At 45.7% G+C, this 15,252-nt stretch overlaps 1 protein-coding gene across 3 annotated transcripts; it reads left to right on the forward strand.

The window, feature by feature from the left end:
- Window positions 1–13,607, forward strand: prrx1b (paired related homeobox 1b). 3 transcript variants are annotated; one of them, XM_070961217.1, is made up of 5 exons: window positions 1–592; window positions 6,681–6,856; window positions 9,182–9,363; window positions 11,699–11,764; window positions 13,362–13,607. In XM_070961217.1, the coding sequence occupies exons 1-5, from the start codon at window positions 346–348 to the stop codon at window positions 13,492–13,494; spliced, it is 804 nt and encodes a 267-aa protein (XP_070817318.1). In that variant the 5' UTR covers window positions 1–345; the 3' UTR covers window positions 13,495–13,607. The 3 variants fall into 3 exon arrangements, with proteins under 3 accessions (XP_070817318.1, XP_070817320.1, XP_070817319.1); XM_070961219.1 differs by having other exon boundaries at window positions 11,699–11,758; window positions 13,360–13,541; XM_070961218.1 differs by lacking the exon at window positions 11,699–11,764.
- The last annotated feature ends 1,645 nt before the right edge of the window (window positions 13,608–15,252 follow it).

A 15,252-nucleotide genomic window follows, 5' to 3' on the forward strand; every position in this document is an offset into this window, starting at 1 on the left:
TTCTCCTCACAGGACTCCTCTGAAAGCCGCCTCGCTCTCAGGCAGCAGGACGAACTGGTGTTTTTCGTGTTGGCGTTGACGCGCACTGCGGATGGATTGGCTGTAGGAGTTTGGTCGGGAAAAGCAGGCGAGGAGAAAAGTTTGCTGAAGTTTTTTCGAGCCTTCCGCGGCTGATCTGGATGTGAACAGATCCGCTTCCTGCTCGGAAGAACCGAGTGTCTCTTTGGCTGCTTTGTGGAGGCGCTGCTTGTGCGTTCTGCATGCACGGATCTGCTTGGCTCGCTTCTAACTCTCCTCTTCCTTCTTATTGCCGCTCCGCTTTTCCCGCTGTTCCCCACTTGCGTCATGACTTCTAGCTATGCACATGTAATGGACAGGCAAGCCACGATATCAAACCGCCTGGAGAGTCCGATCACGTCTAACCTGGACAACCTGCAAGCCAAAAAGAACTTCTCGGTCAGCCACCTGTTGGATCTGGAAGAGGCCGGGGAAATGGTCGGCACCCAGGCGGACGAGAGCGTCGGGGAGGCGGGGAGGAGTATGCTGGAGTCTCCGGGGCTGACCAGCGGGAGCGACACGACCCAGCAGGAGAGTAAGTGAAAAGCAGAGGCCGAACAGGCTGGGACCGAGCAGAAGAGCTCAAAAGCAACTTTAAGTCTTCTGACCAAAATCTTAAAATTCCTCTGAGGCGAAAACAACACGTTATCAGGTTTGATCTCTGGAAAATTCTGCAAATTTCACTCAAATGTAGCTCTAATGACACGCTGGAAACTCCAGTCATTTGTTTTCATTATGCTGCGGCGCGTGTCCGCGCGCAGAGCGCATGAATGGAGCTCTGCAGAGAGCAGCGCGCATGGAAGGAATCCTTTAGTGAGTTTTGGCAATGCATCATCCCTGACGGCCTCCCCCTCAAAACGGCCATTAATTCACCATTAACACTTTGATGTCAGTGAGGTATGGTGATGTTGGTGGACATGGTCAGTGAAGTAACCTTGCGAGTCAGACTCGGGGGTAATAAATCTCGCGCTCATGAGTGTTGACCTGAAGGAGGCCACTTTTTTTTTAATGTTGCAGATTTTGAGCTTTTTATTTCAGAGAAAATAAAAGCGAGTAAAAACTGAAACACGTTTATTCTGAAAAAGAAAAAAAAGTGAGTCGCATGACGTCCTGACACGTGTGATAGTTTGATGATCAACATCTGTGACAATTAACCACCAAATAACGAAGAAGGCCAGTTTTTCAGCCGCCACTCATTCCTCCGCGTGTGCGCAAAAACCAGGCCGAGTTTGGTGACTCAGCAGCGGCCACTGCTCCGCGAGCTGCCGCTGACGGCCCGGCCTGAAGCCAGCCTCGTTATTCTCAGCTGTGCTGCGTTGAAAGGCGCCTTTGCGCGCGCGGACGTTGGCTAAAACTGCCCGCCGCTCGCCTCTCCGGAGCACCGTCGAGAGAGTAAATAAAGGCTCCCTCCTCCTCCTCCTCCTCCTCCTCCTCGCGGAGGCTGACAGAAACGTTTCAGGCTTTAATGAGTGTTATTGTTATTTTTTAAAGGCTAAAAATCGGAGAAACATGCGGGAGGAAGAGGAGGGTCACGCCGTTAATTCTCGGTGATTTTCGGCCTGTCAAACTCTTTCTGAGTGTCTGAGTCTGAGCCACCATTAAAGCGCGTGTCCCTCCAACAATTAAAGAATCAAAGAAATGCATCTCAGCTCATCTTCTTGAGCTGAAAGATGATTTTAATTTAATTTTAAAGCCGCTTTAAACAAATAAATATTAGTTCGATGAGCAGGAAGGTTTGTGCTGTTCTTCTGGGTTTGTTGAGTTTTTCAGATCTCGTGCATTTATCAGCAGATGACATTTTATCTGAAACCTTACGGACAGAAAGGTGAAAGCCACAGGTGGTGTGAACAGCTGACATTTTAAAATCAGTTCCCAGGTTTCCGTGAATATTAATGAACACGTGATGGAAACATCCAAAAAGCAGCATTCCACAGAAAAACAGCAGAAATGTGTCTGAGGATTTTCGGCCTCCTCCTCCTCCTCCTCACTGATGCTGCTCATCACATCACACTCATCTCACGTGCTGGACGACGACAATGATGATGATGATGATGATGATGATGATGATGATGATGGTGATGGGAATGGCTTTGATTGGCTGTTTTAATTGTCGCCCTGCGGCCTTAATTAAAAGCTCTCCGAGGCCAGACCGCCGCTCAGGATCTGCTCCGCTATTAAAAGAAGTCTGGGAGTCTTTGGGAACACGATATTTGGATTTTATACGTTTTTATTTTGGTCCCCTTGAAATAAAACTCAAAACACGTCATCCAGGAAATAACAGAGTCGCATGTGAAAGTCGTTAATTTTAAAATAGAGTTTTACACGTTTTAGATTTACTGAAACCTGTTTTCTTTGTGTTTGAGCCACATTTCCACTGTGCAAAATAAAATAAAAAAGAATTAAATCAGCGGAAAAGAAATTCAGCATTCACACAGGAGAGAGTTATTGAATTATATGTCATATTTCAGTCGGTCATGTGATCAGATGAACCCGCTTCAAGGCGTTTTTCCGCCTCCCTCTCGCTCCTCGTGGCCTCTTCAGATCAAACGTCGCTCCTGCTCGTTGTTCTCTGGCTCACAGGCTTCTTTCTGCGGCTGTCACGTCATGAAACGGGCTGATGATGATGGAGCGCGTCATGGTTTCCATTTGAAGCTGCAGACAGTCAAACGGCTCTTTCTGGGAAGCGCGCGCGGTCACCGGCCACCATACGCGGCCGCCGTCAGCGTGAACAGCCGCTCCTCTCTGACACCTTCCTCCATCCACCTCATCATCCAAAGCAGGGCCGCAGGAGGAGACCTGCTCAGGGCCACAGAGGGCCCGGCTGTCGGTACTTTACTCGAGTCATTTGTTAAATTTCAATTATGAAAATTAAAAGCAAATTTTCTGCATAATTCAGATTTCACTGCAGATAAATGTGAAGTTCTTTAAATTAAATTAAATTATGCAACAGAAACTTGTCCAGAACAGATTGTAATAAATAAAATAAAACACAGCCTTTAAAACAGCTGCAGGTTTAGATTTTCTGGATTTAAAAACTGGTTTTAATCTGTTGACTGTGGACCTCAGGCGGGCCAGGACCCCCACAGAGGGTCAGCAAGATGAGTCTGAAAGGTCACAAAAAGATTAAGAGGATGAGGAAGAAGAAAAGAGTCAGAGGCACAAAACTTTCTTTTTTCAGGGTTTTTTCTCTAATTATAAAGTCTGAATATAATTATTGATTTTCTGCTTTAATATAAAGAAAAAATAAAAGAGGAAAGTAGACCCTCAAAAACAATAAAATATCTCCCAGCAAGCAGAAAAGAGAGCAAACAGTTCAAAGTCTTTGCTGTTTTCTGTGAAGTGAAGTCATTCTGGGCTGTGTGGTGCGTTCACTGACCTCTGATGGAGGAGTTTCTTTAAGCGTCTTTAAGGATCAGACTTCAGTTTCCTGCTTTTTAAATCTGCATCATTAAGATGTGCATCAGCTGTAAAAAAGTGAATAAACTCAAAGATAAAAATCACCGGATGATTAAATTCATAGAAGAAGAAAACATTTTTTTTGCTTCACGCTGAATTATTGTAATTTTTTCTTACAACTTTTCTCAAATTTCTGCTTTTTTCTGGTGAAATTTTGAAAAACTGGCCAGGCCTGAAAAATCCCTCCAATGAGCCGATGTGAGAGGTGACTTTCAGGGTGATGAGGACACGCTGATCACAGCGAAGGGTCGCCATATTCGCTCAGTGTAAAGCAGCAGATCAGCAGAGTCACATCCAGCTCGCTCTCAGCTGCCCCCCGATTGGCCGAGACCGAAGGAAGGAAGTTTTTCTCTAATTAGACGACATGGTGACAAGAAAACAAACAGGCTGAGTGTTGACACATCTGCTCCATGACAGAGTGTGTGACACCCAGCGAGGTGTGTGTGTGTGTGTGTGTGTGTGTGTGTGTGTGTGTGTGTGTGTGTGTGTGTGTGTGTGAACGGTGAAGTTGTGCTTTGAGAGTTTTTCTCCTGAGCAGGAGCGTCCTGGTGGTTCAGCGGTTTAAGAGGCAGAGCGTGTCGCCGGTTTGAGTCCAGCATCTTTGTCACATCTTTCGCTGTTGGTTCTTCGTCCAATCAGCTTTAAAAAGTGCTCGAAAAGCCAGAAGAGCCATTAAATAGAGCTGTGTCTGTCAGAGTGTCATGGATGTTAAAAATCTCTCCTTTTGGAAATATGAAAACCTCAAAGTTGGAGGCGAAACGTTTTTCCACTTGACTTCAACCTTGCAGCTCCAAATTTTAGGGATTTCTGGTATCGGCCAGTTTTCCAGCTTTTACATCAAACATCTTCTCCACATGTTGGGTCGACGATATCAAACTTTACCTTTAAATGTTTTACATTTACTGAGTAAAAGAAGCTCAGGAGAAGATTTTCTCTTCAACTTTACTTTTCAGAATTCTTAATTCCAGTTTTAGATCTTTGGTTTTTTATCCGACAGCGTTGAAAAAAACTGAACTTTTACTGAAGTAAAAGTATCAATATCACAGTGAAAAACTCCTTTATAAGTACAAGTACTGCTTTAGAGATAATACTGAAGTAAAACATTGACCAAACTGTCGTCTCTGCATCAGCTGAAATGTTACGCTGCATCACAGAATATTCAGACTGAACTGCACATTATTCACTTTTCCTTAAAATCAAATTTATGAACTAAAACAAACTAAAACTAAAACAAACTAAAACTAAAACACCATTTTGAAATAAATCTAAAAATTCCTTTAAGAGGAACAGAAAGTGTTTTCTCCAGTCGGCTCTGCTAACGTCAGCGAGGCTCCAGCATTTCTGCTCTGCCTCTCGTTTAAAGCAAAGAAACCAACACATCATTTTTAATTGTTGGCTTTACAAAATCTACTTTATTCTATTTTCAGTCTAAAAGTGTCAATGAGCCGCTGCGAGGCCTCAGAAGAAAAAAGCTTTTTCAGAGCTTCTGAAACAGAAATACAAGTTTTTTTTCTACGTGTTGAAATACGAAACGTAAAGAAACTCATTATTCAGGCCAATAATTCAAAGATAAATGGAGGCAAAAGTACAAGATTTATTTTTACTGTGGAAACTTTCTCAGCACTGAAATCCTCAAATAAAGCAGCAGAAAACAGAGTGAGTGTGTGTGTGTGTGTGTGTGTGTGTGTGGGGGGGGGGGGGGCTCTAATTAGGCAGCACCGTGGATGATCACAGCCGGTTTTCAGTGTGAAAGTGTTATTTTGTGGTCTTGTTGTGGAGCCGCAAAGGCCCAGCACTGATTCCAGCCTGCAGGAGCGCCGAGGCGGGACTCGAGCTCACGGAGCTGGAGGCTGGAAGGTGTGTGAGCCGACGCGGATCAGACGTCTCTGTTAGCAGGACGGACGTTTTCAGTCCGTCTGTCTGTGTGATAATCAGACTAAGTGATTTGTTTCTGGTGCAGATTGAAGCATTTTTAAATCAGATCTCAGAATCAGTTCATCCAAACTAAAAACTGGAAATCCTCAGTGAAATCTGTGACACCGCAGACGCTTTGGTTTGTGTTCGTGCAGGTTTGAGCGATCTGTTTCTGACATGAGAGCGATTTACTCTCACATTTAAAAACGGTATTTTCAAAAATTCAACCAAAACAGGGTTTTCCATCGTACCCGAGGACTTGTCTCTAAAAAGATGTCACTGTGGGATTATTGTGTATTTTCCAAGCCGTGGGCATCACGTGTCTTTATCCAGTGTGGGTGAGCGGACCTCCGATCACTGATCAATACGTTCTTTTTACTGCGAAAAAATCTGTCAAACACTTTAAGACAACTGTCACTTTGAATATTTTCATTTCATGTTTGCTTGAAGTGAACAGTCAGACGGGAAGTGTGTGTGTGTGTGTGTGTGTGTGTGTGTGTGTGTGTGTGTGTGTGTGTGTAGTTCACCTACCTGGCCGTAGCAGCACTTTGCGTGTTTTGCTGTGTTATCGTCTGATTCAGTGATGGAAGTGAGAATTCAGACCCGTCTGTGATGAAGAAACTGTGAACGGTTAAAGAAAAGCTCTCGGCTGAAAATGTGAAGTTCAGGAGTTTTACCTGTCCTCTCCTGCTGAAGGTAAAGTGCTCGGCAGCAGCTGCAGCTCAGGAGGCAGATCTGGGGACAGCTGTGGGACGATTCCTCGATGAAGGCCTCAGATCCAAACTGCTCCGGTGTCAGAAAGCGAGGAAGTGTCAGAGTTACTGATGTGTTAACGCGTGAGCAGCTTCTCGGTGCTAATTCAGTTTCCTGTTGGCTAATTGAATTCATGACGATGCACAAACGTCTCCAAAAACCTGACACGCAGAGAGCGAGTCCGTTTTTTAAAGCACATTAACAGTAAAGCACGTGTGATGTCACTGATCTCTCCTTGGCTGGACGTCACTGTTGAATTCTTTTAAGCGCTCTGATTATTTAGATTTGTGATTGAGGTCTGAGCAGGCGCCAGCTGTTCAGAACAGCCTGCAGCAGCAGCAGCTATTATTAAAATCTGATGTGGTCTGACACGCGGCTTTGACGGGTTTTGTTTTTTATTTGACCTCCTCTGGACGTAGCTGCAGACTTAAATGGGAGACCTGTGTTCCCATCCAGTCCTATAAAGGTTGTGTTACATCACCTTCCTCTTCTGCCTGCAGATGAACAGATGAACACGGAGGAGAAGAAGAAGAGGAAGCAGCGCAGGAACAGGACCACCTTCAACAGCAGCCAGCTCCAGGCTCTGGAGAGAGTGTTTGAGAGGACACACTACCCCGACGCCTTCGTCCGAGAGGACCTGGCCCGCCGGGTCAACCTCACCGAGGCCAGAGTCCAGGTACGAACCTTCACGCTCGCTTCACCAGCCTGTAACTTCACTCAGAGACTCTTCCTCCCTTACAAAATAAAACCCTGGTCCATAAAGTTTGAGGGTTTCCTCCAGCAGCAGTGATTTTTCAGACAGTTCAACCTTTGATCAAAGCAGGAGAAGCCAGAAAAGTCGATATTCACGTCCTGAAGTCTGAACGGGTCGGTCAACCTTTCCTCTGCGGGGACACAGAAATAAGCAGCTTCTTGAAGTTCTTGAACTGTGTGGAACCTGTGAAGGAACCTCAGGTCCTCGTGGCTCAAACAGGATTCATTGCCGCTTTGTTATCAGCAGAGCAGCACAGGCAGCAGTTCCCTCACGTCATCTGGTAGCTCTTACACTAATAGATTTGGTTAATTAGCCTGTTCAGTGGCTGGCGGTTATCAGGGCCTGTTAGCGTGTTTGGATTTCACATTATGGGCTTTCAAAGGACCTGATAAGAACTTGTCAGCACTTTCAGTCTGATTTTCTCGATAAATCTTCAATAATCGCTGATAGTTCAGAGTCAGCGAGGGCTGGATGTGATCAGAAAAGTGGATGTAATGATATCTAATTTCCTCAGAGGCCTACAGATCAGTGATAAACGACAAATGTGCTCAACACATGAGCGCCGCAGCAGAACGGGAGCTAAATACGAAATGAGTGATATCACGCTTCCAAATGTCGTCAATTACAGAGCAGAATATGGATTTAATATCCCAAATGCAACTCCAGTCATTTAGTGGAATTTGTCTTTGTGGGTGTAGCTTTGGGATGGGGGGGGGCAATGAAGTCGATCCTGAGACTGAGATAAAGCTTCAGTTACAGCTGCAAACACAAAATCTAGAATAAAGCAGTTAGAGAGTGAAATCATTGTTGGGGTGTCTGGTGGCCCAGCGGTGAAGATACCAGTTTGTCTGTATTGATCAATAATTATAGATACAGTAAAACAAAACAGTGACCCCCCCCAGCTTCAGTCCGCTAGCCCTGCTGCTGCTATCTCCTCTCTCTCCCTGCATTTCCTGTTTGTATCCTCACTGCTTCCTCAAATGAAGACAAAAAGACAGAAGTGACGGGGCGTATTTTCAGCCCTGAGTTTTGCAACCGGGCTGCATATCATCACGAAGCTCCACCAATCAGACGGCTCGTAACCTGACAGACAGAACCCAGGGCGGCCCAGTCCTATCACAGCTCATGAAGCTGAGAGGTTCATCCTGAAGGCGATCTGTGTTTATGTCGCCTGGATGTCTTTGATCTGGACTAAAGGTGGCGAGTCAAGATGGAGGAAGATGGTCAATATTCAGAGAGACTCAGCTCAGCTGTCTGCTCTGTGCGAGCGCTGAGAGGCTTTAAAGGCATCCAAAGAAAGGCTCAGACCGAGCCTCACGACACGATTCTAGCCAATCAGTGACAAGCAGCATTGGCGCTCGTGGTCAAGACGCCAACGCTGTGTAACAGAGAAATCAACAAAGTTTCTCCAGAATGACCTCTAACAGCTAAAGAGGTTTTAGAGTCGTTCAAACTGTCAAAGAAGGAGCAACAAAAGTGAACGTCCGTGGAAATCCCACTGAGAAAGCTTTCAAATGTGAACGTTCGTGCATTTATTCCTTTAAACGCCGCAGGCCTCATGATCAGTGATGTGACTCGCATGTATGTGAGCCTGAAGCGCAGACTCAGCGGACCTGATGGACGGACTGCAGGTCAACATGTGTGTGTGTCGCGTTTTTCTGCGTTTAATCGCCCATTTTGTGAGGACGGCAGTGAGAGTGTGAGCTCTGCGGGCAGAGCGAGTGGGAAAGAGGAAATGGTGATGTTGGAGGGAGAGAAGCAGCACATCTGTGATTAATGTGTAGCAGAGCGCGATGCAGAAATCCTTTGATAAAAGAGACTTTGGGCTCATTCCTGAGGCCGTGCGTCAGAGGACGGCGAGCCCCTGCGAGCGCCCGCGGCTCTGAGTAGCGGATTTGATTTCACAGCGAGGAGCAACCTTAGCACCCCCGAGTCACATCATCATCTGTTTATCGGGGGGGGGGGGGGGGGGGGGGGGGGTTGTAGATGAAGGATGTGTGTGTGCGTGTGTGTTCAGAGACTCATGAGGAAAAAGCTTCTGGTGGATGTTTGAGTTTAAGTTCTGCTAACGGTCCACGTAAAGGTCACAGCTCATTGGCTCTGGATGCAAAGTGTCACGAGCTGATTGGTCCAATGAGAACTCTCCTCTGTGACCACGCTGGCCGGATGCTCTGCCATCTTTTGGCTTCTCTGGGTGATCATGAACTCGTTCATCCTGTTGCTGTTCTTTTGTTGTTCTCGTTCCAGGTGTGGTTCCAGAACAGGAGAGCTAAGTTCCGCCGGAACGAGCGCGCCATGCTGGCCAGCAAAAACGCCTCGCTCCTCAAATCTTACTCAGGAGACGTGACGGCGGTGGAGCAGCCGATCGTACCGCGCCCTGCGCCACGCCCTAACGACTACCTGTCCTGGGGCTCTGCTGCCCCCTACAGGTAGACACCACTCTGTTTCCTCACCTGACACTGACATCACAACACGCTGTGGACACACCTGTACTGACGACCTGTGAGCTGATCTGACAGCAAAGGAAATGTCAAACTGGAAGGAAAGAAAGTCAAACAGAAACAGAAATCAGTGAATGTAAATGAGTTTCTACCACGTGGGAAGTAAAATCAGTGGAGTGAAAACTAGAAATACTACAGTATTACTGCAGTAGAACACCAAATCACACAGTTAAAAAAGCAGGACTGATACTACAGTAACCACATGTTCACACACACACACACACACACACACACACACACACACACACACACACACACACACACACACACACACACACACACACACTGACCCCAGCACCGCTCTCTGTTATTGTTTCATTTCCTCCTCTTCCTCTACCTGCACATACTCCTCATAGTTCCTCTGACCGTCTTCATCTCCTCTGATCCACCTGGACTCAAACTGATGAGCTGCAGGTCAGCGTGACGCTCAACGTGTCTTCTTTTATTCAGGCAAACTTTATTCGCGCGTGTCCGATCGACGCAGACGTGAATCGACTTCTCGCTGGTTTCTGCTGAGGATGAAAGTCTTTTAAAAGCTTCTTTATTTGCTCAAACAGCTGCAGTTTTTATCAGCCAATCAGGAGGAAGTAGAGCTTCTGCTGGGACTATTTTCAGCGGCGGATGAATCCACATTAGGTGCTGTAGTGAGTGTTTGTGGCAGCAGGACGGTGTGTGTGTGTGTGTGTGTGTGTGTGTGTGTGTGTGTGTGTGTGTGTGTGTGTGTGTGTGTGTGTGTGTGTTGTGTGTGTGTGTGTGTGTGTGTTCATGGTGATGAAGGAGCGACAGTGAGGCTCACTGATGTGTTTTAATGGATGAAGATCAGTCAGACCGTGACACACACACTGAACTGTTAGCGGTTAGCAGTTAGCATTCCGGTTTGAGTCTTCTTCAGATTCACTTTCAGATAATTAATCCTGAACCTTTTGGACGCTCTGGTTTGAGGACACAAAGGCTTTCAGGCATGTTTCTTTTTCTTTTTCAGTAATATTTTGTGGATATATTTAATGTGAATATTTCATTAATGTGTTGATTTAAAAAACGTTTTTAATGAATAACAATCGACTGTGTGTGAGAACTCGTCAGAGAATCAGCTGATTTCCTGCTCGGCCTTTTACGTACTGAGCAGCAGGACTTTTGTCTGTAACGCAGTATTCTCCGCTGTGATATTGCAGTATTCTGTGGTTTGCTTTGGCTTAGCTTTTACAGCGGCTGACCTCTCGGTGCCAAACTGCCATGTTAAATTTAACGTTTAAGCACAAACTGCTGCGCTGCCGTGTGCGCAGAACGCGACTAAATCACATGTTCAGCCCTCAGTTTATAGTTTTATGCTGTTGTAGTATTATTATGTAGTGTCGTGTTACAGTTCCAGAAATGATGTAATGTACGTTTTCTTTTTGCTCTTTGTGCGTGTGATCTCCGTCCTGCTGATGACTGTTTGATCAGAGGCGATGACTGATGGTCGTATATGTCATTTACGCGTGTGATGCTCAGATAAACGTAGTTTCGTGGAGATGCTTTACGAGACGTCACGCCCGGACATGAGGAAGTCTTCATGTCTGGTTCTGTCGCTGTTGGTGAAGCTCCGGTGGTTTTAGCTCATCTTCTCTTCACTTCATGCACACTGAAGTCATTCTAAGATATCTGAGTAAAACTTCTTCCTCCATCTCTGTTCTCCATCTTTGCTTCGCTCACCAGCCTCTTCGTCGACGCTGTCTGACCTCCTCTCCTCTGTCTCTTCGCTCTGCTGTGGCCTTCCTGCCTTCGTCCTCCCTGCAGCCGTTTCTCCGTCCTGCACACATCTCGCTCAGACTAATTGTGCTGAATCCAAACAGGCCTTTCCTCGGCCTCGGCCTCGGCCTCGGCCTCGGTGCCGTCGCTCCCCTCTGTCAGCGTGAGCGGGGCGGGGCCAGGTCCCGCGACCCTCCTGACGAGGTGATAATGTGAAAACAAAGCGTATTAAATCCACTGTTGACCCCCGTGACCCCTCTCTGCTACACTACACCAGATAATGAAGGCTACACAGAGAGACAGAGCTCTACTGGGCAACATTTTTTGTGACTCTGGTTACATTGGTCATGACTTGCAGTAATCCTCCGTTATGAAAGTGGGTATAAAGTGTCAAAACCTGCGGCCGCGGCTCAGACTCACTGAGAGCTTTTTGGCCGGACGCGGAGCAGCGAGGGAAATCTGTTGTGAAACAGGAATAATGCTGTGTGGAACACGCTAATGTGGTGCTAACACTTCACTGTATATTATCCTAAAGCTGGTATCCGATGCCGGAGGGGGGGCCAGTGCGAGTGCCACAGAAAATGCTGCCCTCAGAGAACAAGTACGCTTTCACTTTACTCCATTTAGTTCTTCTCTTGTTCAGGAAGAGCAGCAGGATCCTCCTTTAAAGCAGAATACTGCTGCTCTTCCACACTTTCATACAGCCCTGTCTGTTTTCTTATTGTATTTCTTGAATTTTATTTTGCTTTTTGAATGTTTTGTATTAATTTTCCACTTTCATTTAAATGCAATGAGGTTTTTTGTTGTTTTCGAAGGATCTAACCAGTATTTTTGCACATTTCAGCCAATTTTCAGAAGCATTAGTTGAGTTAATGGCAGCTGTTTCTTTCCTCTCGTTTCTGATTCTGCTGCTTCGAACGTGCTGGAGGCAGAGAATCAGCGAGCATCGTGTCTGCTTTTACTTTTAAACTCACGTTATCGCTGCAGACTTTTTAAATCACAGCTGAATTATCACAGTGATAATCGTCCATTATACTGAGCTTTAAAGAGAAAACAGCTGATCCATAAAGAAAAAAACAACAAATGAATAACTTTTAGTTATTTTTAGTATTGACGTTATGTTCGTGTTGAATATGGAAAAATTAGAAAAGACATTATAGAGTTATTCAGATCGACGTGTCTCATGATGATTACGATGAATCCTGAAGACAAACTGAATGAAAGCGTCAGAGAAGTCCACAGTTTGAGGACAGAAAGTGAAAAAGCAACAAAGCATTTGGTCCAGCACGTTGGAGGACAGAGGAGGACAGAGTAGGACAGAGGAGGACAGAGTAGGACAGAGGAGGACAGAGTAGGACAGAGGAGGACATCACTCTGACTCGATGCTGACCCAAACAAAGCAGAGTTTCAGCCTCTGGAAATTGACTTCTGGCATGAACTGAAAACAAAGGCTGCACAAATTTACGGCGTTTTGGTCAAAAAAACAAACAAGTCAGTAAATCATGAGCAGTGAGACTCGACTGTTTGGTGAAACAGAAGGACAGATTTGTCCTCTGTCCTAAAGAGGTGAAAAAAAAAACCCCTTCACTCCCAAAACAAGAGACAAAAAACAGAAAAAAGTAAAGAATCAGACAAGAAGACGACGCTGATGCTGAAAAGGAGCCAGAAGGAAACGACATTAACAGGAACTCTGACCGTTCAAACTCTCATCTTCATCAAACTCCATCTGCTGATGAAGGTCATGAGACGTGGCAGAAAGCTCCAGTTAGAGGACTCGCTGCTAGAAATCCTCTTGTTTTACTTTATTAATGAAGTCATGTCAGGCGTCAGTGAGAGGCGTGAGCTCGTGGGTGAAGTGACGATTAGAGACGAGAACTGAGACCTGACCCTCGTCAAAGGTCGCGTGGGAGGACACAGAGCCGTCTTCTTCCAGAGACGAGTTAATCGAATTTGCTGGCTCATATTTCAGTAAAAGTCCAAAGTCGTGCGTTGAAAGTGGAGCTGTCCGCTGATCTACAGTCGGGTTAAATGTGCAGAAATGCTGGTGAACTTCCTGTTGGGGTTTCTGTCTTAACATCAGATTTAGTCTAAATCTCTTCTGTTCCTTTTCATATTTCCACAGCTGAGGCTCATGAGCTTCAGCTCGCTGTCAGCCACAGGTGATGTAACCTTTTCCCCGTCTTTCCCCTCCCCCTCAGCGCCATGGCCACCTACCCGCCCACCTGCTCCAACACCAACACGTCCCAGGGAATGAACATGGCCAACAGCATCGCCAACCTGCGGCTCAAAGCCAAGGAGTACAGCTTGAACCAGGTGCCCACGGTCAACTGAGAGGAGGAGGAGAGGCCGGGGGCTCGGGCAGGAGGGGAGGGGACCCTCTCTGCTGCCGGACCCCCGCGGACGGACACCGTCTCTGGGATGAGCACCACCTCTCGCGCCCTGGATCGCGAAGCCTCCTCTCCTTTCTGGAGCAGCCTCCACTGAGTACTATTACACCCACATGCAAATGCTGGACTACGAGTGATGGCGGGATTCTCCCCAAGCCGCCGTGTTTATTCTCCTGAGCATCACTGAACTCTTGTTTGTTTAAAAAGACATCTAGGCTGGACGCTGTAGCCGAATATCTGCGTAGTTTTACATTTGTGATTGTGACTGAAGCGGAGGGCGAGTTTCCCAAAGATGGTTTGTTTTCAGTCAGAGAGCTCGAGCTCAGCGGAGACTACGTGGAATTCCTTTGGTCCCTTTGGCCGCGGCGTCGGATCAAATTACACACCGAACGTGGGATCAACAACATTTTTTTTTTCTTTTAAAATCAACAACAAACCGACGAGGACTTCTGACATTTATCAGTTTCTTTAAAAGCGTTAGTTTTGTTTTTCCACATTTCTGTCCATGTTATACCACTGACGCGCAAACATTTTCAACGCATTTTGATTTTCATGTAATAGTCCAATATAAAGGAGAGGCTAATGTATTTCTGAATCCAAACCCAGTAGATTCTCTTAATTTCCTATGGTATCCTTTAATTGTAACAGAATTAAAACTTGTATATTAATAAAAATGCATTTCAAGCAATGCGATGGCACAGTGTCCAATTGACAGATCTGACAAAGGAGGAAACTTTTCCACGCTTTGGGAAGCTTTTTGGAGATCTCTGAGGGAATCATTATGGTTGGAAGGTTTTTAAATCATCAGAAACAAAAATACATGATTGCTACAACGCAGTCAGACTTAAATCATGCTTCACAAACTGTAAGAAATAAGCGTGTTTATACTTGAGACCATTTGGAAAGCAAAGTGATGTTGGACCTCGTGCACGCCCCATAAAAGAGAGATTTACAGCTCGAGAACAGATTCTCCTTCGCAGAAACCTCAAGCTGTTGCTGCTTTGTGTGTTTTCTTTTTTCCTGATTACCACAACCTGAAATTTCCATCTTAAAAACAGGATATTTATGAGCAGGGAAATCCTCTCCTTAATATGGAGGGCCCCCGGGCCTCGTTTCGCTGTCACACAAGGTGTTTCTTCTCCTCGGCCCCTCGCAGCCTCCACCGTCCACCAACACGTGTCCACGTCCGTCCTCGTATGGCGCTCGGGCCGTTAAAGTGGGCTCGAATTCAGCTTTTGTGAGACTGCGAGTACAAAGTGCTCGATATGTGCGGTCACATGAGAACATAGCCTGTGGAAATATTTTCTGGAGCGGTTTATTGTTTGCAGTTCAGACCCAGAATCAGAGAGCGGTTTCTTTTTCACAAACTGAACTCCCTTCAGAAAGTCAGAGGTTTTATTTTACTTTGACTGTGGCAAACATCACACACACGAAGGAGCTTTGTCTTCAGCATATTCCAAATTTTTACTGTCTTCTGATGAATTCGGCACAAAAATAAACACCTTCAATTTTAGTAACTGCAGGAAACTTTTATCTTTAATATTTGCTGTTTTTTGTCTATGCTGTTGTTTAGCATCTATCATCAGTAATTCAGCGTTTTAGTTTCCTGTTTTGTACTCTTTCTTCAGTCCAGCTTTGACATGCAGGAGTATTTTATTGTAATTTGTACTTGACTGCTTCCATCTGACAGTCTGAGATGCTT

This window comes from Chaetodon trifascialis, chromosome 4 (genome assembly GCF_039877785.1).
Source record: "Chaetodon trifascialis isolate fChaTrf1 chromosome 4, fChaTrf1.hap1, whole genome shotgun sequence".
In the NCBI taxonomy this organism is placed as follows: Eukaryota; Metazoa; Chordata; class Actinopteri; order Chaetodontiformes; family Chaetodontidae; genus Chaetodon; species Chaetodon trifascialis.

Coding starts and splice junctions, on each gene's coding strand:
- prrx1b (XM_070961217.1), top strand. CDS start 346: ATGACTTCTAGCTATGCACATGTAATGGACAGGCAAGCCACGATATCA. Junction 593..6,680: donor CGACACGACCCAGCAGGAGA/GTAAGTGAAAAG, acceptor TTCTGCCTGCAG/ATGAACAGATGAACACGGAG. Junction 6,857..9,181: donor TCACCGAGGCCAGAGTCCAG/GTACGAACCTTC, acceptor TTCTCGTTCCAG/GTGTGGTTCCAGAACAGGAG.